At 40.4% G+C, this 23058-nt stretch overlaps 1 protein-coding gene across 2 annotated transcripts; it reads right to left on the bottom strand.

The window, feature by feature from the left end:
- Positions 1-1677: 1677 nt before the first annotated feature.
- SLC35D2 (solute carrier family 35 member D2) lies at positions 1678-22721 on the bottom strand. 2 transcript variants are annotated; one of them, XM_064642335.1, is made up of 12 exons: positions 22260-22716; positions 19440-19473; positions 17754-17840; positions 14936-15003; positions 12406-12477; positions 10639-10707; positions 9497-9599; positions 8681-8773; positions 6967-7034; positions 6140-6218; positions 4352-4434; positions 1678-3770 (listed from the first exon to the last, which is right to left on the bottom strand). In XM_064642335.1, exons 1-12 carry the CDS (start codon positions 22388-22390, stop codon positions 3668-3670), a joined length of 990 nt encoding a protein of 329 aa, XP_064498405.1. In that variant the 5' UTR covers positions 22391-22716; the 3' UTR covers positions 1678-3667. The 2 variants fall into 2 exon arrangements, with proteins under 2 accessions (XP_064498405.1, XP_064498404.1); XM_064642334.1 differs by lacking the exons at positions 1678-3770; positions 4352-4434 and having other exon boundaries at positions 5168-6218; positions 22260-22721.
- Positions 22722-23058: the final 337 nt, after the last annotated feature.

Raw genomic sequence — 23058 nt, 5'->3', positions numbered from 1 at the left:
TTGCTTGCCATGGAAATGTCAAGTGTGTATTGTTTATACTTACAGACTGTGTGAAAATATGTGATGTTTATACTTGTTAACTGTGTGTCTAATTATAAGGTTTGAGAACATAATATGTTTATAGAAAGAAAACCTTGAGAAACTGAAGATAATGAAACACCTGCAAATTTAGTAAAACTCTAAAAGCAGATTAATTAGAAAGAGGTTTCTATGCCAAGGATGATTTCAGATCACGTGGACAGAACATCAGGTCCAATGAACTGGGGACATGAGACACGTGCACAGACTGAGCTATCCAATCATCTTATTATGAGCATGTGCCCCAAACAAACTAAACTGTATAAAAGTTAACTGATTTAAATAATAAATTGACATATTGTCGATCCTAAGGGTCTGTGAGCTTATATTCATGCCTCCCCATCGATAAAACAATCACAAATTACCCAAAGAATCACCCCCTATTCAAGGAATACTTTAAATTTGAACAAGGTTCACTGTTTTCCATACGCAAAAATAATGCTGAATACCTCCTCTAAATTAAAATAATAATAATAATAATAATAATTTTAAAAATCCCTTAAATTTGATGATGGACTCAAAACTCAGACTTCCACAGCTGCCAGTTTTCTCTTCCACTCTTCCCTGTTACCCTGTCATTTTTGTTTTCCTGAGGTTGACAAGGAGTCTCAGATAAGACTATGGAACTTCAGGGGCCTAGTAGTAAATTAGATACTGATAGGAAAAATAATAAATTCTTAAGAATGTGAAGACTTGTTTATTGAGCCCACTCTAAGGTTTTTGTCTGAGGTATTGCCTCTGACTTTCATAGGAATCACTGCAAGAACTTTACAAAGTGCATGGATAGGAAGTTCTTTGGTTGACCATATTTTTTTGTCTCTTAATCTCACTCCACTAGAGCTAGGCCACTGCTAAGAAATCCCCATAAAATTTAGAGTATAAACAGATCAAGGTACAGGACAATATTCCTTGCTAGTCCAGTTACTGTTTTTCTTTGTATGTTCCCTTGTAAATATACCTCGACTCCTGTAATGGTACCAGTGTAATTTTTGAAACCTTAATTTCATTAATATGAAATCTGTAGAAAAGGTGAGGACTATCAACAGCTGTATCTAACAAAAATGAGTTTTAAATTCCTATCTTATCAGCTGAAAGACACAATTTCTGAGGTTCTGAATGAAACAGCCCTTTCTGTAATTGCCTAAATTCTAACACAATATTGTGCCTGGTTGAGACCATATTCTCAGGGTTTTAACCAGCAAATTTTCATCTTTTACATTCTCTCTGCAGATACAGAGGAAAATAGTGACTGAAGCTGAGTTGCTTTGTGAAAGTATGCAAGCACTTGCACATCCTTCTAGATAGTACCAACTTGTTGTTATTCCTAAATGTATTTTTTGAATAATTCTGAGTAATACTATCATAAAGACTATGAAAATCAGGTCTGTATTTTAGGTGAGAAGTCTAAGTCTGAAGGACCTCAAAAATATTACATGAACAATGAATTAAATAAAGTAATTTCCACTGTGGTACAGAATGAACCAATGAAACTACCTCAAGGATGTTATAGCAGTTGATTATAGAGAAAGCAAATATTTGTCCTGTGCATGTGCTTGAGAGCAGGTGTCCATCCACAGGGGGAAAAAAAAATCAAAAAACTTATTAAAACCGTAATTCATATATTTTTATTTATAAAAGGTACAGCAAAATATTAATTAATTCAATGCAAACAGTAGGTGTTCCTTGGTGGGAATGACATCTTATTTAGCAGGTGCCATTGTTTGTTCATCAGTATTGCAATCAAATGGCACTCATAATCATTTTATAATCAATGAAAACCTTCCAATGCCTTGTCTCACTGCAGAGGGTTGAGGTTCAATAGTTTGGATTGTGGAGGTAGAGATGATCTGGAAAAAGAGCAGTCCTACAAAAGAATGCACTCAAAAATATTGAAGGTTTTTTAAGTATAAAGGAAATCTTTAAAAACTCTTAAAATATTTGCAGCAAATCCTTCCCTCCCCAGACCTTCAACAAATAGAAAATGCAAGTCACATCTCTTAGCCAGCTGGGAGAGCTCAGATTTCTCTTTTCACTTCAACTGTGCCCTTAAATTCCACTTGTAGTATCTCCAGTCACTGCTTCACTTGCCATTCACATCCATGCAGGCAGTGGGAAGCCCAGTCATTCCCTGAAGCTTCTGGTGTGATCCACCCACATCTCTTCAACCTAATCCAGACTGGTCATCCATGTGCTACACACAGAGCAATGCTTTTCAGATTTAGCTCTGCTTTAATTCAGAGGGGGATCAAACAAGTCATTAGACCACGCTGGTTCCACATCAAAGTCTTCCAAAATCTTCTTTTGATTTGATTATTTTCAAAAATCTTGGCTCGTGCTTGCAGGGAATTGAGACTTTCAACAAGATTAATTACTCTGCTGTCTTCCAGTGCTGCAGTGCTTCTATCATGTTTTCAGAGGTTAACACTTTATCCTCAGAGGCACAGGTAAGCATTGTCAACCATATTTTCAAAGAAGGAAATACAGATACAGAGCAGTGTCACTGTTGTCCCAGATGATAACTCAGACCATCACAAGTGTGGACTGTGCCTACTCCAGCAATCCCCAGGCTTATAATGATTTCTTGCTCAGAATTTAAAGCATAAGCTAGTACCAGACAAGCTTTCACTGTATATACATAAAGACACAACAAGACACTGAGCCTTTCTTCTCATTTTAAACATGAGTTAGTCTCCCATATACAATCAGTCTCCTCTCCCTACTATGTTTGTACATATCAGCATCACTTCTCTGCAGCAAGATATAGACAAAATATCAGAGGAGGTGATGGTGATTTTAAAAGAAAAAATCACGTAAACAAAAACAGATTTACTTTTTTTTGGTACTTGCTCTCTCTCTCACACACACACACAAAAACACCTTTAAATACTAAAAAATCCTCTGTCATTTTCCTGCTCTCCTTGATCCTGCTGCAAAGTTATGAGGATTCACTTTTAACAGTGCCAATTGCAGCAGAGCACCAGGGTGTTATTGAGGATGAAGAAAAGACTGAAAGGGAATGCCTACACAATGTATACTGAACACACTTGGACATATCCCCAATTTTTTAGTCAACACTAACACAGGAAACAATCTGGGGGAACATATCCTCTTTGCCCCATATGTTCTGTATCACCCACACACAGGTAAATGTGAAAACAGTCTGCACCACCAGGATTTTTGATCTCTTCACTGACAGTAAGGATTGCACACGGCATAAGGCAATGGTGAATCAGGCTTCATGGTCTTTAAAGGGAGTTTTGCCTCAAGAGACTACCGGCAGACACTGATCTTGGTGAGTACAAACAGCACCCAAACACAGGTAAACACAGAAATTTACAGCTTGAGATTTGCTCATAGCATTCCTTCCTATAAATTGGCTTGTGGTGTAAAAAAAAAAAAACCCTGAAATTAAACTAGTCTATATGTTAAAAACATGGGGTGCAAGAACATTTCTGAGCCAATGAATCACATCTGTGACAATCGAGGTAGATTTTCTAGTTCCAAATGTGTCCCATCATATAGTTATTTAAGTTCTCAGCAATGCTAAGCACACTTGTATCTTCAGTCCTTTTCAAGGCAGGCACTTTGGCTAACTCTTTGAGGCAGGAAGTGCATTCTCTTCATCCCCAGGTTGTGCAGGCTGGCTGCTTCCTCTCAGTGTTAAAAATGAGTACCTCAGTCCTCCTGCCATGCTAAAGAAAAAGGAATGAACAGCAGCGTCAGAGATGTCTGATGTTACAGATGCCATTTCACAGGTATGAACCCTTCCTTCCAGAGGATTAAAGAACACCAGCTACATAAATTAGGAGTGCCTCAGAGCTAGGTAAGCCATCTCAGCAGGCAAAGATCAATCACCAGTTGCTCACACAGATTCATACACACAGATGTAACAGTTCATCCAAGCACAAAAGCAACAGCTCACGAGTCAGAACCTATATGCAATGTGCACAACTTAGTCAGTGCTCTCACTTCCTACACCACTGGGCTTTTGCTTGCAAGCCTCGCAGCTCAGAGCTGCTGCTCATTAAAAAAAAATCAATTCAATCCCACACAGTAAAACTTCACAGTTTTACTAATACTTCCACAGTTAAGACCCTACCACAGTTCGATTCAATACCTGAAAACAGACATGATAAAACGTGTCTAACTAACTGTAATGTACTTTTACATCCTGAGGTAGTGCTTCATCAGGTCAAAAAAATCAAACAACCCAAACAACAACACTGAGAGATTTTCAGCTCTAACAAATAAATGCTATTCAAGTTTCACTCACCAAATATTTAGGCCTATAAAGTTTAACACAGAGAATATGTAATCTCCACCAATCAACATTCCGATGTAAGCGATGGATATATTCTGAAAGGAAAAAAAAGTCATGCATTTATTTAATTTAGGTTTCATCCCCATGAATATAAGTGATATCAACTAAATTACTTTTCTAGGGAAACAGATATACTCTGTTACTGACCACTCTAAAATCAGTGTTTAAATTCCTTTTATGTGATGTCAGCCTTATGGATAATGTAGCAATGAAACAGAATAATAAAATCAGCATGTTTTCTAAATGCACTGAGAGTGATTTTCTGGGTTAAAAAAAAGAAAAAAAGAAAATCAGCTACTCGATATTAGGCAAAATGGAGCTATGGCCACCTTTTGAAATCTACTTCTTTATAATCTTTGGAAGGCTCCCTTTAAATCCCATTTCTTAAAAGTGAGTTTTGGGTTCTCAAGCATAAAAAGGACACTTCAAAGTTACAATAAAATTCTTTTATTATTACTTTAACATGGTTATCTGCTTACTTTGCCAACGAAATGTGCACTGAAAGCACTGGGCATCAGTTCCAGACAGGCACAGTTTAAAATTAAAGGTTCTAACTCTCACCCACCCCCTTCAAGTTTTGGAAAAAATGTCTCCTAAAAATAAAAAGAAAGATGTAGAACTGTGTGAACCAACACTTTGTTGCCTTCAGATGTTTTAGCACCTGGCCTGGACAACAACATCATTCCTACCAGCCTCTGCTGGTATCTGCTGCATCATAAACTGCTTCTCAACTATAAAGCTGCACGAAGCGTCTCAAGGACTACCACAGCTCAGAAAATAGAAATTGTGTTCCTCTGACTTCATATATGCAGACATATAAAATGTAAAGAACACTTTCAGGGCCACAGAATGAAAATCACTACATTAATCTTGCCAGCTTTCAAAAAAGGGAAAAAAAACCTGGAAAAAGTGCAGTACCATCCTCCTTTTGCAGGTTTTGCTATGCTGGAGGTATTGTTTTCCTTAGCCACCCACATAAGGGATGACCTTGAGGACTGTTATTGCTGTGCCTTAACTAGTTTGGATTCTGATAGTGTTTGGCCCACAACTGCACCAGTGTTATCTCCTGCTAAAGCTGTTCCAGGTGCCTGGGCAGTCAGAGATGTTCCCAGTTCAGACATGTTGGCCTCAACAACACCAAGGAAGCTGCACTGGTTTTAAATTAAACCATGTCAAAGAAAACAGACTGTAAAGACACCGAGTTTTTAAGAAACCGATTTTTTAAGACATGCATGTTTTGCTGATGATCAAATTGACCAGAATTTGCACAAACCAAAAGGAAACAGTCCATTCAGCTGGAACACAAATTCTCACACAGAGGCTGAGGCAGTTAAACAAAAAGGAATATGCTCTTACTTCAGCTTAGTCTGTGTCAGTTCACCTGCATTTGCAACAGGCCACCTTGACTAACACACAATAACCTAACAAAAGAACAGAAGCAGGTAGTACCTGATGAAATGTGGTTAAATATATGTTTTTAAATTAAAGTGGTTCGAGTTATTCTCATAGAAAACCAAAATATAAACCAACACTAACATTGCTTTCTAGGGCATACATGAGCTTCAGTGGAAGAGAACAGTCACTCTGTGGTGTGACCCTGTTGGGCACAAGCAGTGTCTCACTATTAGCTCTCATTTTGACTTTCCATCTCAGAGGAGTATAATTAGAGTCACTGCTGAGCCAATGCTCCTCCCTGTCTATTTGAGCATTCTTGTTTCCCTCTTCTGCTCCATAACTCACCTTGATGGCACCAACTACTGTCGTTGTGAGTGCAGAATTGTAATGACTGCATAGGACAGTAGAATACATCAAGAGAAACCTAAATAACAGAGAAAATTTTATAAATGCTTCCCAGGGAGCTCAGAAGTTTAGCAACACTTTGAGATGTTCAACATTTTCTGGATCAGTATTTTTCTGGGATCTTCAATCCCACCTGTTTCAAACCCTAAAAAAAACCCCCAGATCTGTGGATTTGTATTTTAAGTTAATGATGTATGTATCCAGAATATTCAAAATACATGCCTGAGCTCTAGCAGAGCCATCCCTCTTCTCTGTGCTTTTTAAATGTCAGTACTTGAAATTAGTTTGACCCCTTAGTTGGTGATGTGTGGAAGAGAAAACAAGATGCAACTCATTCTTCTGTTCTTCCTTTGACTCTGTAGTTCCAGCAGGAACAAAGCATTGGGTCACTGCTTTTGAGTCTCCCACACGTTCCCCAGCTACTTTACAGAACAAACACACTGAAACAGTTCCTATACTGAAGGACTTGCATGCCATTAACTGCAAAACATTTAAATGATCAGAAGAGAGATAGAAGAGAGAGTACAAAAAGTACAAAGCTAAATATCAGGCTGTTACCTCACTGTATTGTGAGGTCAACAACACAGATAGTACTGAAACGGTTATTTCAAACATCAGAAATACTTAAAAGACACAATAGAAGCCTGGGGGAAAAAAAAACATTTTCTTTGAACTCTAACATAACTTATTAGTGAGTCTTACATTTGAGATCTGCAATCTGAAACACTGTCATAAAAACATTTTGCTTGATTCCCCTGTGTCCTTACCCCAACAAGCAGGAAAGAGCAAATTGAAAGAGAAATAAAAAATTTGTCCAGTGCTGGAAATGTATTGCCTATTAAAAAAAAAAAAGAGAGAGAAAGAGAATTATGTACTATATAATCAGTTGTAAACACGCATAAAACATGCTTAATATGAAAATGTGCAAAATCACAAAATATATTTAATTCATACTAAAATTACGAACCATTTATACTACTACTGGAAACGGTTCAATGCATTTAACTGTCCTCATAGTGGACCAGCTGGTAAAAGAGAAGTGAATAATGAGACACTCAAAAACTACAGTTTGCATGAGGTGGTAGCTATCGTTCCAGAACTAGATAGAGGAGCAGAAGCAATGTCCTTATCACACAGACATGGTACTGATGTTTTGACTGGCAAAAGACATGTGCTATGCATTGTCTGTGATGGAGCAACACAATAAGTTCTGCTAGGATAAAAGCTGGTCTGAAAATCTGATAAATACATGTGTTATCTACAATAATTTGCTTACTTCTCGTCAGTATTTTTCCGTTTTCTCCCTTTTTTCTGTGATTAAATTTCTGTGTGTCACATTGACATTGGTTACCTGCATCATTTAACAGGACTTTTTTTTGAGTGACCAAGCCAATGCAATACTCAACAGGCAAACCGGATCTCTCTGATATATATTTATTCCTTTCAGGTAACTGAGCATTAAGTTGCTTGCCCCAAATCAGGCAGTGGCCACAGCACACTGTTTATCTTTCCCATGGAGCAAACTTAGCAACAAGTTAAACTTCCCTGCCCAGGTCTCCCAAAATGCCTCCAGCCCTGTGTGCTGGAACAGCAGTTCAAACCTTGCAGCTACACAAACTTGGGCCCTTTCTCCAAGAAGGGCAGCAGCTGCATTCTCCTAAACTGGCTCAAGATCATGATGGACTGATGTCACAAAGAGATTTCACATTCACAGCAGACCTAAATCCATCACTTTCAGGGAATGATAATTTTTCCATTTATTACAGACTTCTAGGAACACAATGACAAAATTATGTGAGTCCAGGGCACAACAACATACAACAAAGAACATAGCAATGATTTATGACACCCTCCAAAGAATTTTCAGTGGCAAATCTCAAACATTTTTAAAAAAGACTATGAGTGACTAGACTCGTTTTACTGGTAAGAAAAAGGCAACTCAGCGAGTCTATGAGGGAGCCAGAAAAACACAAACCTTCTGGTCTGATCCTTTATATGTCAGGACATGCTGACTGTGATACTGTATCAGGATTAGCTATGGAGGGTCTTGCTGTCATTCTATGAGAATGCAAAATGTAGGTTATCAAACTAGACTAAGACTAAACAGAAATCTGTCCTGCACACCAAAATAAGAGAAGGACTGGAAATGTCCGTGTATTTCCCATTTCATTTTAGAGCATGTGGCAAACCACACAATGCAGCTGGATTATCAACCAAATTGCTCTAGCTGAAAGTCATATATTAGTTCTTAACAAAGCCTCATATGAGGACTACCACACAAATTCACCTTCTTATTAAGTAAATAATCATAAGTTCCTACCTGTGAAGGGCAAGTCCAAGTCACACTTTTCATATATTAGTCAATAACATGGAGGTAGAATTATCTCTTTAGAGACAAACAAAAAGCCCACCCACTTCCCAAGCGAAAAAAACCTGAACTAAACAAAGTTATCAGTCTGAGATATGCAATATGCTACTTACCTGCTGAAAGTCTCCAGTAGAAAAGCTAATAATAGCTGTTGGAACCACCATGAAACAAGCATTATAGAACAGGACACCGTATTTTCCCAGCTCCTGCGAAAAATGGAAGATGGTGTTTGGAACTGCAAGCCACTTGAGAGCAAAATACTACATATGACTCTGGCAATCTTCCTGACATTATTGTCAATGAGCAGACAGGACATAATACATTTCAGTTTAAAACACAGCCTTGTGATCCTTGGATTCATTGTTTTGTACTAAGCTTAATTTCCACTTCAGTCCCTTTGTCTGTATACCCAGCACAATATGACTGCTCTGTTATACCTCAGACAGTTTCTGTACAATGCCAGCTAGTCAGAAACTTCCCAAAGAACTGGTCCAGAACTGCTTTGTTCAGGACTCCACATAAGGCTCTGCCTGGCCAAGGGATTACTCATTCCACCTCTTGCAAATTAACCATGAAAACACGTAACAGGAAAATGAATGAAGTCTGACATGTAAATGATTAATTTTTGGTTTGGATTATTTTTTTTTTTTTTCCAAAAGCAAGGTTTTAAAGTAACCACAAACTCTGCCTAAGAGACCTGGGAGAAACTAAAAAATATACTGTTTGTTTACCTAAGCCTGGCCAGTGATTCAAATAACAAATTTTCCCAGGCTGTTCTGTATTAAAGATGCATATATCAACGGAAATGTGAAAGTAAATGAAACCGTTTATTAGTTCATAACTGTTAAGTACATAAAATTACATAACAAGTAACCCACTGTTATCACATTGTCATAATGTTAAATTCAATCTAATCACCCCACAGTTACCTTTGGATCGATTTTCTGCTTTGTGTAAACTCCATTTGCTGCTGTGAAGATATCATTCAGCAACACGAAGATGTAGCCTTCCAGATTGAAAGACAGATCAGACCTGGGGAAGAAACATTATACTGTAAATAAGCAAACAGCATGCAATGCATTGCATTGGCTTGCTTACCTAGATGGACACTGTAAATGAGGATACGCAAATCCTGACAACTGCAGCAAGTCACAGGTTTTGCTTCAAGCATTCTTTGTAAGTCGAGGTACTCTACATTTCTCCAGTCACAGGACCTTCACTAATGAGCCAGTGGAGAGTTCCCAGCAGTCAGTGTGAAAGTGGCAGGAAATGTTCAATTTTCATTCAGTGAAAAATTCCACCCATCTCAACCCTGACAACCACTCCAATTATTACTGAGTATACTTACCTATTATTTTTAATACAAAAAGTAGCTAGGGAATAAAGTCTGACGGTTTGTTACAGCCAAGCCAGACATATTGTCATCCTTTCTGTTTTGACTAGTTACCTCATAGATACAGAGTAATTCACTTAATAGGACATGGCTCTATCTGAGTCACCTCACATGGAAATTATTTGCCCTTGTACACAGCAAAGCCAAGAAACAAACAAAAAACCCCATTACATTTCCAATTAGGTAAAGGAATATTCAAACAGAAAGAAAGCACAGGACAACAGCATGTGAGTGCTTTGTGAACTTAATCTCACAATTGAACCTATTCAAAGTGATTAAAAAAATAGACAATACCTAACTCAATATCTGACAACCAAAAAAATCAGTCTTTCTATCCAGAACAGGAATATATCTTTTTCTAAGAATATTAAAATACACTGATACCATGAAATAAAAGCAACACTCCTCACACAGCTTTAGCTTGCTTCATTTATGATCCTGCAAACATGGAAAAACTTAGAGGTGAAAATAGAAGCACCCAAATACTTCCAGCAGGAACCAGAATTTCCCCTTTGTATTCCTGCACCTCCCAGTGACGTCAGCAGAGAGATTTTAAAAATCAATTTATTCCGGAGTAACTGATCTAAGCTTAGGTTTACTTGGAACTAAACCAGGAAAAAACCCTTCTGTTTTCCCTCCCCTCATAAAATGGCTTCATATAACAAACTAAAACCTTACCCAGCTGCTATGAAGGCCCCAAGAATGATGGCAAACACGCTGACTATAATACTCAGTGGGTACCACTTCCTGTAGGCAAAAATAAGACAGTTCACATTTTCATTATTTGAAGAGGGGATTAAATGGCTGTCTGCCTGAAAAGCTCCAAAGCAATTAGTAGTCCCAGAACATTTAACAGGAGGGCAAAGTCTTGATAACCTTGCAGAAGCAACGTGATTGCCCACGTGCCACACTGTCAGACCTTGGCCCCTGAGAACAGAGATTGAAAAAGCACCGTGAGCATTCTGCTACTGGATAATTACAGCAGTAAATATTAAAGATTTAAAGTAACAGCGCTGGAATAAATGTGTATTGGTATTCATAATGGACATATTTCAGTGTCTTGCAGCAATCCAATAAGGGAAAATCACTGTGTATCTCTCACTTAGTTTTTCATTCACTTTTCCTGGGGAGGATGCCCTACTACACATTATCTGGACTGTTTTTCAAACAGATACTTATTTTGAAGTCAAACTGAAACTTTGTGCATGAAAGGGAAAGCACGGAGCTGATGATATTCTTCATTACCACAGTGCTGCCACAAAGCAGTGAAAAGCATAATGTAAAGCTGTTCTTTCTTTTATATATCTACATTACTTTGTTTGGAAATGCCTTAAGTACTCATTTTTCGCACCACATGTGATATGCCTTAGAGACATCTCCCTAGTCCTTAGTCTGTCCTTAGCCTGAGAGAGGAGATCCATCAAAAGAAAATGTACAGTGCTCTTGGAAAAATGCTCTTGGGGAAATCCTGTGTGTTAAAGGAGCCCAGCTGTGGACCACAGTCCCAACAATAAAGCTGTATGCAGGCTCTGGACATATCAATCTTTGATCATAATGACTCTCAACAGTAGCAAGCCATACCTTGACTGTTTTTCAAAGCCTGACATAAACCTGCACAGACCCTCTGGAGTCCTTTCATCTTCAGCCCTGAGGACATACACTGTCCCAGGCTCCTAAGCTTCCCTTAGCAGGGATGTTAGGATGCTGCTTGCACTCACAGACACATGGCTGTAGTCCAGCTGAACACATATGACAATCTCACTGACTTATGTTTTTCTCACGTGCTTGTGGGAGTCTTCAGGTTCACAGGAGAAGAGAGCAAGTTATGCTTTCCCTGTGAGAACTTACAACTGCAAAGAATACCAGAGCATCTCCAAATATGAATCACACTGATCAGCTGCTGCTTCAGCCAAAAGGAGATGACAGTCTACCTGGGGGCTTTCTGGAAAGCTTGACCATCACTCTCTTGTTGCCTGGGTTCAGCTTCAGCAAGTTGTTTTTCCCCTTGTGACTTCATCTTAATCTACCACCAGCCATGTGGATAGAACTATGAAGTTGTAGACAAAATAAGATGTATTTATACTATCACCACTGTTTTGAGACAGAAGGACTTGTCTGTTTGAAGCCGTTTGCAGATTAGGGGCCTTCCAGATGAGACACAAACATAACCACTAAAAGTGTGTGAGTTGTGTCTGCTTACCTGAATCCCATGCAACAGCCAAGAGAGATGTGTAAATGAAAGCAAGGTTATTTTTTTTCTGCATTCACTAAAATCTATGTATCTGTGTCTTCAAAAAAAACCCCACTTTCTTTGCTTTTCTCTATTTGTCAGTAAAAATCACTCATTCAGTATTCTGATGAGCTGTCACAAGTAATCCATTTGATATGATCTAAAATAAAGGTATCTTAAATGAAAAAGAAACAAAACAAAACAAAAAAGATCACCCAAGTATGATGATTTCCAGCAGTAAAGTAAGTGGAATGGTAAACTTCCTGAGCACTGCAAACATCGGCAAACTGTCAAAAAAACAAAATAAAAATCCAAGCATAATATCAGATTAACAACATTCTTATGTTCTAATTCTTATTTTGCTAAACAGAGGATGGAACCATCAGTCCAGTAGTAAAAAACCAAATCAAATATCCAATCACTTAGCATCACATCTAGTCTGACATTAGACACAGATTAGATAACCAAATCACTGAAAAATAACAAGCATTGATAATTTGTAAGCCAGTACAACTGGCTACCTTCTAAAGGTTCCTCTGCATTAGTGAAATGGAATTTAATAGATATTTTCTACCTAGCATAACCCCATGAAATTTATTTTTTTTTTCAAAATTCATGGGCAGGGTTAAGTGAAAATTATTTCTATAACAAACTTAGAGGATGGACAAAAAACTTGTCCCTGAAAACATGTAAAAGAAATAAAATACAAAGAAACCATGCTTATTAAACAAGATGTACCTTCAAAAAAGTAAAACAAATTAATGAGAAAAAAAATCAGAGCAAGTACAAGAAACATGAAAGGTGGGACCAGCTGCAACTACCAAATGGTCACTTTTGAGCAACATATGGTTGATCTTCATGAAGTAATGCAGTTGGAAATCTTTTTGATTGAGAAAACACTTGCATCTGACTTTGGAAATCTGACAGCATGGCCATATGGACCAATTAATCCTCTGCTTAAGATAGTTACTACCAACTGCATTAATAAACGATACAAATCCTAACACAGTTTAATCAGTTTGAAAGAGATATTTTTGAGTTATGCATTGGATCGTCTACACCTTCCAGACAACCCAAACTAGCTGGAGAATTCCACAGCATAAACAAATGTCACATATCGTAACAAAATGTGCTGTAACAAAAAGTTAATGGTAGAAATGCTGCAGCCATTTTTACTTTTCTGTTATAAAAATTAATTATGAATAGTAAATCTAAGAGAGGTATATCAGCCACAGGAGAGGGAGATAGTGCACTTATGTTTAGAATACCACACTAATCATTTAAAATTACAGTCAAGGGAAAGTGAAAGAAAAACCCATGAATAAAACTTTTACAGGATTGAAACTACTTTCATATTCACAATGGCTGAAGTGCTACCAGGGACAGGACTGCCTAAGTCTTTATGTCTGCCTGAATAGTCACTTCAGTGGAACAATTTCTGAATGCATACAACAAAAAGTTGCAGAATCAGGCATCCAGTGTTCCTAGATAGGCAAAATTAATTCTCTAATTATAGAGAATTAATAAATAGAAATGTAAACAATAAAAAGAAATAAAAAGAAATGTAAATAACTTAAAAGTCATACATGGGGGACCTCATTGCTCTCTACAACTACCTGAAAGGAGGTTGTAGTGAGAAGGGGGCTGGTCTCTTCTACTGTGCCTGCAGTGAGAGGACAAGTGGAAATGTCCTTTAAGGTGAGACAGGGGAGATTTAGATCAGATACTAGAACAAATTTTTTTACTGTTAGGGTGGTCAGGTATTGAAATGGGTTGCCCAGGGAGGTGGGTGGTGGAGTCACCACCCCTGGAGGTGTTCAAGAGGCTCTGGGTAATGTGGTTTAGTGGTTCAGGGGTTATAGTGCTAGTGCTGGGCTGACAGTTTTGACTTCATGATCTTAAAGGTCTCTTCCAGCCTTGACAATTCTATGATTTTATGATTCTATTTTCTTTCCCAGCATCTCTCTCAAAGTTAGAAAATGCAATAAACCTGCAAAATTCTCTGTTTTGCTTTAGCTTGCAACCAAACCCCTAGGAGCCTGCAGTAACACATAAAGAACCACCACAATGGCAGGGCTGTATCCTCCAGTCCTGATGCAGCCACCACGTTCCTGCATTCCTCTTCCACAGGAAATCTGGTCATTCAATCTATTACAGCATGCTAGGTACATAACTTGCACCTTTTTAGCACTACTGTGGAAGCAACTCTCACTAATCCATGCTGACAGGCACACAGGAGTCTGGGAGCCCTTCAGCAATACCCCCCAACAACCCACTTTTGGAGCTCTACGACCACCCCACTACCCAGTAGTTTTCCCATCTCTTGGTGATTCCTAAACACCTGCAATGACATCATGCTACACATCTTTAACTTATGCTTCTTCCTTCAGAAACATCTTAGGAGTTTTCCAGCTCTTTGGTTAGGACACCCATGAAAAGCTGGCCACTTGAGTGTGAGGGCAAAGTGGAAGCACTTTCATGGTCACACAGAAAAATTGTGATTTTTATGGCAGTACAGGCCTGGATAAGCTCCTTTTAAAAGAAGCAGACACCTTGTAAACAGATCAAATGATTGGGTAAGAATTTCCTAATAGCACAAGGGGTTTAGAGAGACAGACAGATACCACATGCATTTAAGGCCCTACCCAATGCTCTTCTTTAGTGTTTATTTTTTACCTCACAAGAGAAGAGTCTTTTACCTCACAAGACAAAAAACAGTCTACTTATAATTTCCATTTACTGTACCTGAGTTTGCTGGTACTTGATAATCCACTTATGTGGTTTCCAACATAAATCAGAGGCAGAGGAAACAACTGTGATAAAATTAAAAGCACAACTCAGATTATTATGTGTTGAAGCACTGCTGAGAAACTTTACTTGATAGAATTTGGTACCCACATCAGATGTACTTTTAGCAAGAAAGAGGGGTTTTTTTGAGGGGAAAAAATGTGACTATGCTGCAAACTCATCTGCAGTTCACATTTATGTGACCATTCACAACCACAGCTTCACTGATTCATTAAAAGAGTTGCAATTTAGAGTAAATGTTGGTCAGTTTTATTTTAATCACTATATCCTCAGATTAATACCCATTCTAATATTTAAGTTTAGGTATAAATACTAATAACAGTAGCTAAATAAGCAAGTGAACAGCTGGCATAAAACAATGAATAAACTGTAAGTATGCTGTGCTTCTCTACAGACTCCACCTATATTAGTAAGCCTCGAAGTTACAACGTTTTAGATCTACCCAACAAATCACATTATGCAAGACATTAGAAAGGAAAGATAAGTATTTAGGGATAAATTAAACTTTATCCATCATAGCTTCTAGCATAAGGAGACTGACTTGCAACACAGAGAAAACATAACAGCACTTCAGAGCCTTAAGAAAAGAAGCCAGGGATCTCCACACAGTACTCAGTTGCAATTCAAAGCTGTTAATTTTCCCGTTACAGAAAAATTGTAGTATCAGAGAAGGGGTGAGGCTGGAATTTGCAGAAGATAAAAACCAACTAAAGTGATCAATGAGGACAAAGGTAGCGTGTGCAGTCAGTCCCATTCACTCACTATCAGTCAGGTGGAGCTGGAATGGCAGGAAGACAAAACAGACCTCTATCCTAATAACTGCTGCTGTTCCTACACAAGCTTCAGGAGATAAAACATGGTCTGCTGGAAAAGCATACAGAGAAGTGGGCTGCATTTTATCTATGTCAAAAATTCTGCATTTCTTTTACAGCGAGTGAGAAGAAAAGTGAAGTAAAAGCTAACTATAGTTAATTGAAGTTAACTTTTGAGTGAAAGTAACAGTAAAAGTTAGGAAGAAAGCAGGAGCATAAGTAACAATAAATATTCAGCTTGTCAACATAAGTTTGCAAAAATTTTGTAATGCACTATCTCTTCTGCAGACTTTTTTTGGAACATTTTGGTTTATTTCATATATAGACCGAACAAAGAGAGGACATTATACTATCTTTCCTCTAAAACTCATGCATTATAAAGACAAAATTACAACATCCAGCACAAGACCAGAGATAAGTAAATCATATACTTAAAAAGGGTCAAGAACTCCAAAGCTTCATCGCTAAAATAAGCATTTCACTACTTTAAAACTCTAGCTGAAAGCACTGAAGACATAAACCATTTCAGGAGTGAAAAGTAATGATTATCTTAGTGTCAAAGCAGAAGTTGTCAAAAGGATGAAGAGTTGGTCTAAGGGTCCTTTAAAAAGTAAAGAAACAAGCAATGAGCAATCCAGCTGATTCACTGTGACTGGTCAAATCCAGCACTACAAGCAATATGCAAGTCCTGGGTGCTCCAGTGCTGGCTGCTCCCAGTCCACTCAGGGAAATCTTCCAAAGGACAGAAATTATTAGGATAAAGAAAATGGGAGCTGTGTTGTGCTAATGCCTTTGTCCTGACATTAAAGTGAAGGCAACAGCAGAGAGGGAGTACAGTGGGACTGAGGGAGGTGGAGGGAAGGAACTTCTCAAGGTCTCAGTAAGTTGCTTATATGTGGAACTCAAAGCTATCCTCTGGGAAACCTTCTTCTTTCTTACTCTGGAATAAAGAAGGATTGTCCATTTTATGATTGACACCACGGATTTTCCTCCAAGACTTTTTACACGCAGAAATGCCAATCATTTCAACCTGCATTAAGAATGAACAAGTCTGCAAGACATCCATATAAAACCTCACATGGACAAGACAAGATTCTGCAATGAAGATACCGGCCTGAAAAGACACAATATCTGAGCCCTGCAGCAGAGCTGGAAACTATCTCTGTACCTCTGAGCAAACACCAACCAACACCACGGAACAAGATCCAAATTCACGGGCTAATGCATCAGAGTAAAACTCCAGCAACATTGCACATTGGTGCAAAAATCTACAAGGATCATTGCTGCAGTCATTTCACATCCTAGTTCCCAAACTGAGGCAACAGGAGATCCTTTCCTATTTGCTCTGGCCTGCTTCTTTAGACCATATACACTTAAGGTCTGTACAGTGCACCTAGCTGCTACCTACAGTGTTTTCAGTGGGCATTATCTTAGCCCCTCCTACGGAATATAAATCTTACATTTGGAGTCAACTGTTGTTCAGGCTTTTGGTCTATCACGTGTTCTTTTCCTATTGTTTCATCACATGCTCCACTGAGATTTCCAAGGAGCCCTTCCCCCTTCATGCTGTGTGCAAAAGTCTTTCACAAACTCATATCTCCCACTGATCCCACAGAGAGCTGTCAAACCACCACAATACATCAGGAAAACACTTCAGGAATATGAAAGAGTTCATCCAGCTGTATGAAGGTACAGCACGCTTTCCCATCTACTCCACAACCAAATGGCACCAGGTTTCTCTGCAAACAGAGCTCATCCCTACAGCCCAAACACACAAGAATATTGAAAAGAATTTAAAACTATCAAATCCAATATTAAACAAAACACAGATACAAATAATCCCACTTGACAAACAAATGTAATTTTTTTTGTCTGCATAGGAAAGAATGCCACTATAAGAAATAACTCCTTGCTATTAATATCAAGACATACCTAATTCTTACCTTCACAGGTATACTTTTGTCAAAATCAGGGAAGTGAACGATATTATTTAATTTTGACACATACAAGATAAGTATAGTGGCTGCCATCTAAACAAAAAGAAAAAAGAAAAAGAAGTCATGTAAGAGCAAAATTGTAATATATGAATACAAGAACTGCTTCAAAGAAAATCTTTACATGCAATTAACACATGCTATGTATTCTGTATTTCTCTCAAAGAACAACACAGCATGCAATTAACAAACTGAAATAATTTTATTCTTACCAATTTTGCCAGCTATTAATTTAAAAGTAAAATATACACATGCACTTTCCTATCTGAAGAAAATTGGTGGCACTCTGTGAAACAGTGCATGTTGAGAGGGAGCTGAAAAATAAAACAGGACGCAATCCCAGATTAACCATGAGATTTTTACTCAAAGAGTTGTTTAGGCTGCAAAACCACTCCTAAAGCTTTTTTTTTTTGCTAATGCAAGACAGTGGTTGTGCATTGATCAGTCTGTAGATAATATCAGGAAGAAATAATACAGATATAGACAGAATGAAGATGAATATCTTAGCAATCACATATCACACCACAAGTGTTAATGCTGTCCTCAGGGAGTCAAAAAAAAGGTAAAATTTTCCTTATACAAAAAATACAGTAGTTGACTATCTAGAGAATGCAGGGGAGTCATGTTCTGCAGACTAAAGTGTTATACCATACTTTATGCACTTCACAAAGTGTGCAGGGAAATCTTGGAAGGATCAGTCAACAAAAAAAAATGGAAATGCCATTAAGTCTTAGGTTCTGCAATGAAACAAAGCCATAGCATCACATGGATTATTGCTGCATTTTGTAGTCTTCCACTGAAACACGATCTGAGGTTCCTTGAGCAGTGTGGATGTGTAAAACTCTCCCTCCCACTCACAAAAACTTTACAAGACATTTTACTGTCTCCAGCACTGAACAGCAGAAATGTCAGGCTTGTAGTACCCTGTTTTAACCTCTTCCTCACTACCCCCTGGCATGCAACCATGGCAGAAAGCAAATCCTCTTTAAAACGTATTTGCCTAAATAAAAAAAAGCTTGCTTCAAGGCTCTATCTTTCCCAGTGACCCCAGTCACACATTCTTCTTTACAGACCATGCCTGCAAACATTTGAACTTTTTTTTATTTTGTTTTATTACAATGCCTACTGACAACAAAAATAATAAAAAACATTTCTGCTGCAGTACTGTAACTTGCAAATAAAGCAACAGAGAATCAAAATTTTGTGCTGGTGCTATTGCAGAACTGTTAGGAAATGAGGGACATATTTATGAGGAAATACATGGTTTTGCTACAAAGAGGGGCAATATCTAATATAATCCACAAATGCTCAAGGACTCTTAGAGGATGTATGCACTTTCTAGAACAAACCTTGGCAGTTTTGAAGGCCTGATCTCTTAATTGCTGAACTTCGTAAGGAGAAATAAATGGCATTCCCAGTCTTTTACGTGACTCTTTTCAGGCAATAATTTTGACTTGAACTTACAACTTCCCAGTTCTCCATAAAGCAAATTACAGTTCCTTATAGTCTATCTAATCCAGAAGACAAGCAGTTCAGTATAACTGGGATTTTGGCCCTCTGAAATCTAACTCTATTTTCATTAGTTTAACTTATAAAATAATGAATATGTAAAATACGCTTTACTCATGAACATACCTGTCCGATTCCAAGGAACACTGGAGATGGGAAGCTGAAAAGTATTGACAGATATTTAATACTGAGGAATGGAAAAACAATAATCAGGAAAAAAAAAAGTTTAAATTTAATACCAAAACCAACAACTGACAGAATGACGGGCCTGTGTTTCAGAAGTGCTCAGGGCTACACTTATTGTAGTCCTGATATTTTATTTACGCAGTAAAACACAATCCAGATAATACTGGAAATGCACAGGCGGTCAATTCTAAACTGCTAATAGTTTGGGGGACATTTGTAAGTGAAGGTAACACACTCAGTGAACTCTTAACAATGCATCATTTTTTGAGTGGCCTCACATACAAATTATGCACTCTGAGAAGGTATAGTAACTTAAATCTCTTGCACTTGCCCTAACTTGGAAGCTTATCTCTACAGTCCAAATGTACTAGTAATATATTTCTGTGAAAATCAGATTCCTGGGTAAATGTTGTAGAAACATCCCTTGTCTGCTAAAGGGCTACATTCCTACCAAATCCTACCATTCCTTTCAGCTTCAATTAGCTTTAGCTGAAAGCATGGATAGAATCATAAAATGGTTTGGGTTGGAAGGGACCTTAAAGATCATCTCGCTGCAGCTCCCTGCCACGAGCAGGGACACCTTCCACTATTCCAGGTTGCCCAGAGCCTGATCCAGCCTGGTCTTGAACAGCTCCAGGGATGGAGAGTCACAGCCTCTCTGGACAACCTGTTCTAGTACCTCACCATTCTCACAGTAGAGAATTTCTTCCTAACATTAATATAAACCTGCCTTTTTCAGCTTAAGGCCTTTCCCCTTTGTCCTATCACTACATGCCTTTGTAAAAAGTCCTTCTCCAGCTCTCTTGTAGCACCCTTAAGGTACTGGAAGGCCACAATAATGTCTCAGAATCTTCTCCAGTCTGATCAACCCCAACTCTCTCAGCCTGTCTTCACAGCAGAGGCGCTCCAGCCCTGTGATAAGTTTAGTGGTCCTCCTCTGGACTCATTCCAGCTCCTTCTTGTGCTGGGAGTCCGAGACCTGGACACAGCCCTCCAGTGGGGTCTCATCAGAGCAGAGGGGGGAGAATCCCCTCCCTGGACCTGCTGCTCACGCTTCTTTTGACGCAGCCCAGGATACAAGTGGCCTTCTGGGATGCAAGCACACATTGCCTGCTCATATTAAGCTTTTTGTCCACAAACAACCCCAAGTCTTTCTCCCCAGGGCTAGTCTGAATCCATTCTCCTCCCATTCTGTATGTGTGCTTGGGATTGCCTCAACCCAGGGGCAGGACCTTGCACTTGGCCTGGCTGAACTTCATGAACATCACACAAGCCCACCTCTTGAGCCTGCCAAGGTCCCTCTGGGTGTCATCCCTTTCCTCCAGTGTGTCAACTACACAAATTTGCTGGGGGTGCACTTGATCCCAGCTTCCACATCACCAACAAAGATGTTAAACAGTGCCAGTCCCAGCACCTGTCTCCAAGGACAACACTCATCACTCTCCACTTGGACACTGAGCTGTTGACCGCAGTTCTTTGACTGTGCCCATCCAGCCAATTCCTCATCCACCCAGTGGTCCATCCATCAAATCCATGTCTCTCTAGCTTAGAGGCAAAGAATGTCATGTGGTCAAATACCCTGCACAAGTCCAGGTGCCCTTCCCTCATCCACCACTGCTGTAATCCTGTTGTAGAAGGCCCCCAAACTTGTCAAGGCATGATATGCCCTTTGTGCAGCCAAATCACCTCCTTATTTACCATGTCCCTTAGCATAGTTTCCAGGAGGACCTGCTCTGTGATCTTGCCAGGCACTGAGGGGAGACTGACCAGCCTGTAGTTCCCTGGATACTAAATTATTAGTTCTAGAGAACTAATTACTAGTAATACTAATAATATTAATAATACTAAGTATATTAATAATACTAATTAGTATCCACATCGCAGGTCCCTGGATATCCCTGGATTCAGATACTCAAAAGTTAGGAAGGCAGAAACTCAAGCAGAACACCTGAAAAGCCTGAGTGTCTCCATTTCCCCCCCCGGCCCCCCCTTAATGTACATCAAGTTAAAACTACTCAAAGTATGGCAGTAACTGGGCATTCTCCATCTGCATACTGAGAGATGTTATACACAGTTCCTGTGTGTTCCAACAGCAGTGAACGTTAGAAAATAACAGCCAGTTTGGCTTTTAAACTTTTCTTTTTCCTCTTGTTTTTTTCTTGTTCTGATTTTGGTACATAATGAGCCAAACCACAAAACACTACAGCAAAGATAAAGTAAAATATATTAATGGTGAGAAAAATCACAGCCACAGGACAGTCATAGAATATTCTGAGTTGGAAGGGATCCACGAGAATCATTGAAGTCCAAGTATTAATCCAGATTGGCAAATATGAATTGGAGAGGAATGCTCAAGTTCCTCTGTTTCCCGAGCTGCAAGAGAATGGAAAGTGCAAGAAGTCTGCAGTTAACACAGTGGTACACGATGCCAATTATCACAACGATTCCACATCACGGGATGCGGAACGATGGGAATTAGCCCCGTCAACTCAAAGAGTCCTTCAGTGTTTTTGTGACTAAGCAATTTTACGAAGTTCACTTTTCATTTCTGGCTACCCCCGAGAAGGAGGAAGGCAACGAGTCTGTTCGGGAGGCAGAGCCGCGGGACGCCCGTTCCCGGCAGGGCCCGCCGTGCCCGCACACTCTGGCACGGGTCGGTCCGAGCCGGGGAGCCCGGCCCGGCTCCCGGGGCAGCGCTGCCCTCGGGCCGGGACCGCGCGGGCCCGGCCTGGCCGGCGCTCACCTGCAGGCTGAGCTCACCTGTAGGCGCTGAGCAGCGCCTTGTTGACCAGCACGATGAGGAAGGAGCACGTCCCGTAGAACAGCGCCGAGAGCACCCTGGGCAGCGCCGGGGCCGCCGCCGCCTCCCCCGCGGCCTGCCCGGCGCTCATGGCGGCGAGGAGGGGCCGAGCAGGGCCCGCCGCTGCCCCGCTCCGCTCCTGATCCCGCGGCTGCTGCCGCTGCTCCTCCGCCCCGGCCCGGCCCCGAGCGCGGCGGCGGCAGCGCGGCCCGGGTGCGCCGGGGAGCGGCGGCTCCAGGCCCCGCCCGAGGGGGCGCTGCTGCCGCCCCGGCGCCGCTCTTGGGCCCGGCTGTGGGGGCCCGGCTGTGGGGGCCCGGCTGTGGGGGCCCGGCTGTGGGGGCTCCAGCTCTGGGGGGCCGGCTGTGGGGGCCCGGCTGTGGGGGCCCGGCTTTGAGGGCCCGGCTTTGAGGGCCCGGCTGTGGGGAGCTCGGCCGGCGAGCAGAGGACTCGGGGTGAAAGCCCGGGGCGCCGCGACGCCGCCTCAGCGGCTCCCGAGGCTCATGGCCACCCCCCCGCAGTGCCGCCGAGCCCCCGCTGGAGTCAAACCATCCCGGTGGGAACGAGTCGCACCCCGGGCACTCGCCCGCGGGCCAGGGAGAGGTGCGAGCCCCCCGGCACGGCGGCAGGGACAGGCTCCAGCAGCCCCCGGGACTCCCACAGCTCTGTCGAACTGTGAAAAAACGCTCTACAGAATTTGCCTCGGGTGGTTTAACTTGGGTCAAATTTGGACCTTCACCCTCTGCAACAAGTCGGGCTGTC

The sequence above is a fragment of the Pseudopipra pipra genome, chromosome Z (genome assembly GCF_036250125.1).
Source record: "Pseudopipra pipra isolate bDixPip1 chromosome Z, bDixPip1.hap1, whole genome shotgun sequence".
NCBI lineage: Eukaryota > Metazoa > Chordata > Aves > Passeriformes > Pipridae > Pseudopipra > Pseudopipra pipra.
The sequence above is the reverse complement of the archived record's forward strand: the minus strand, read 5'-3'. Positions and strand labels throughout refer to the sequence as shown.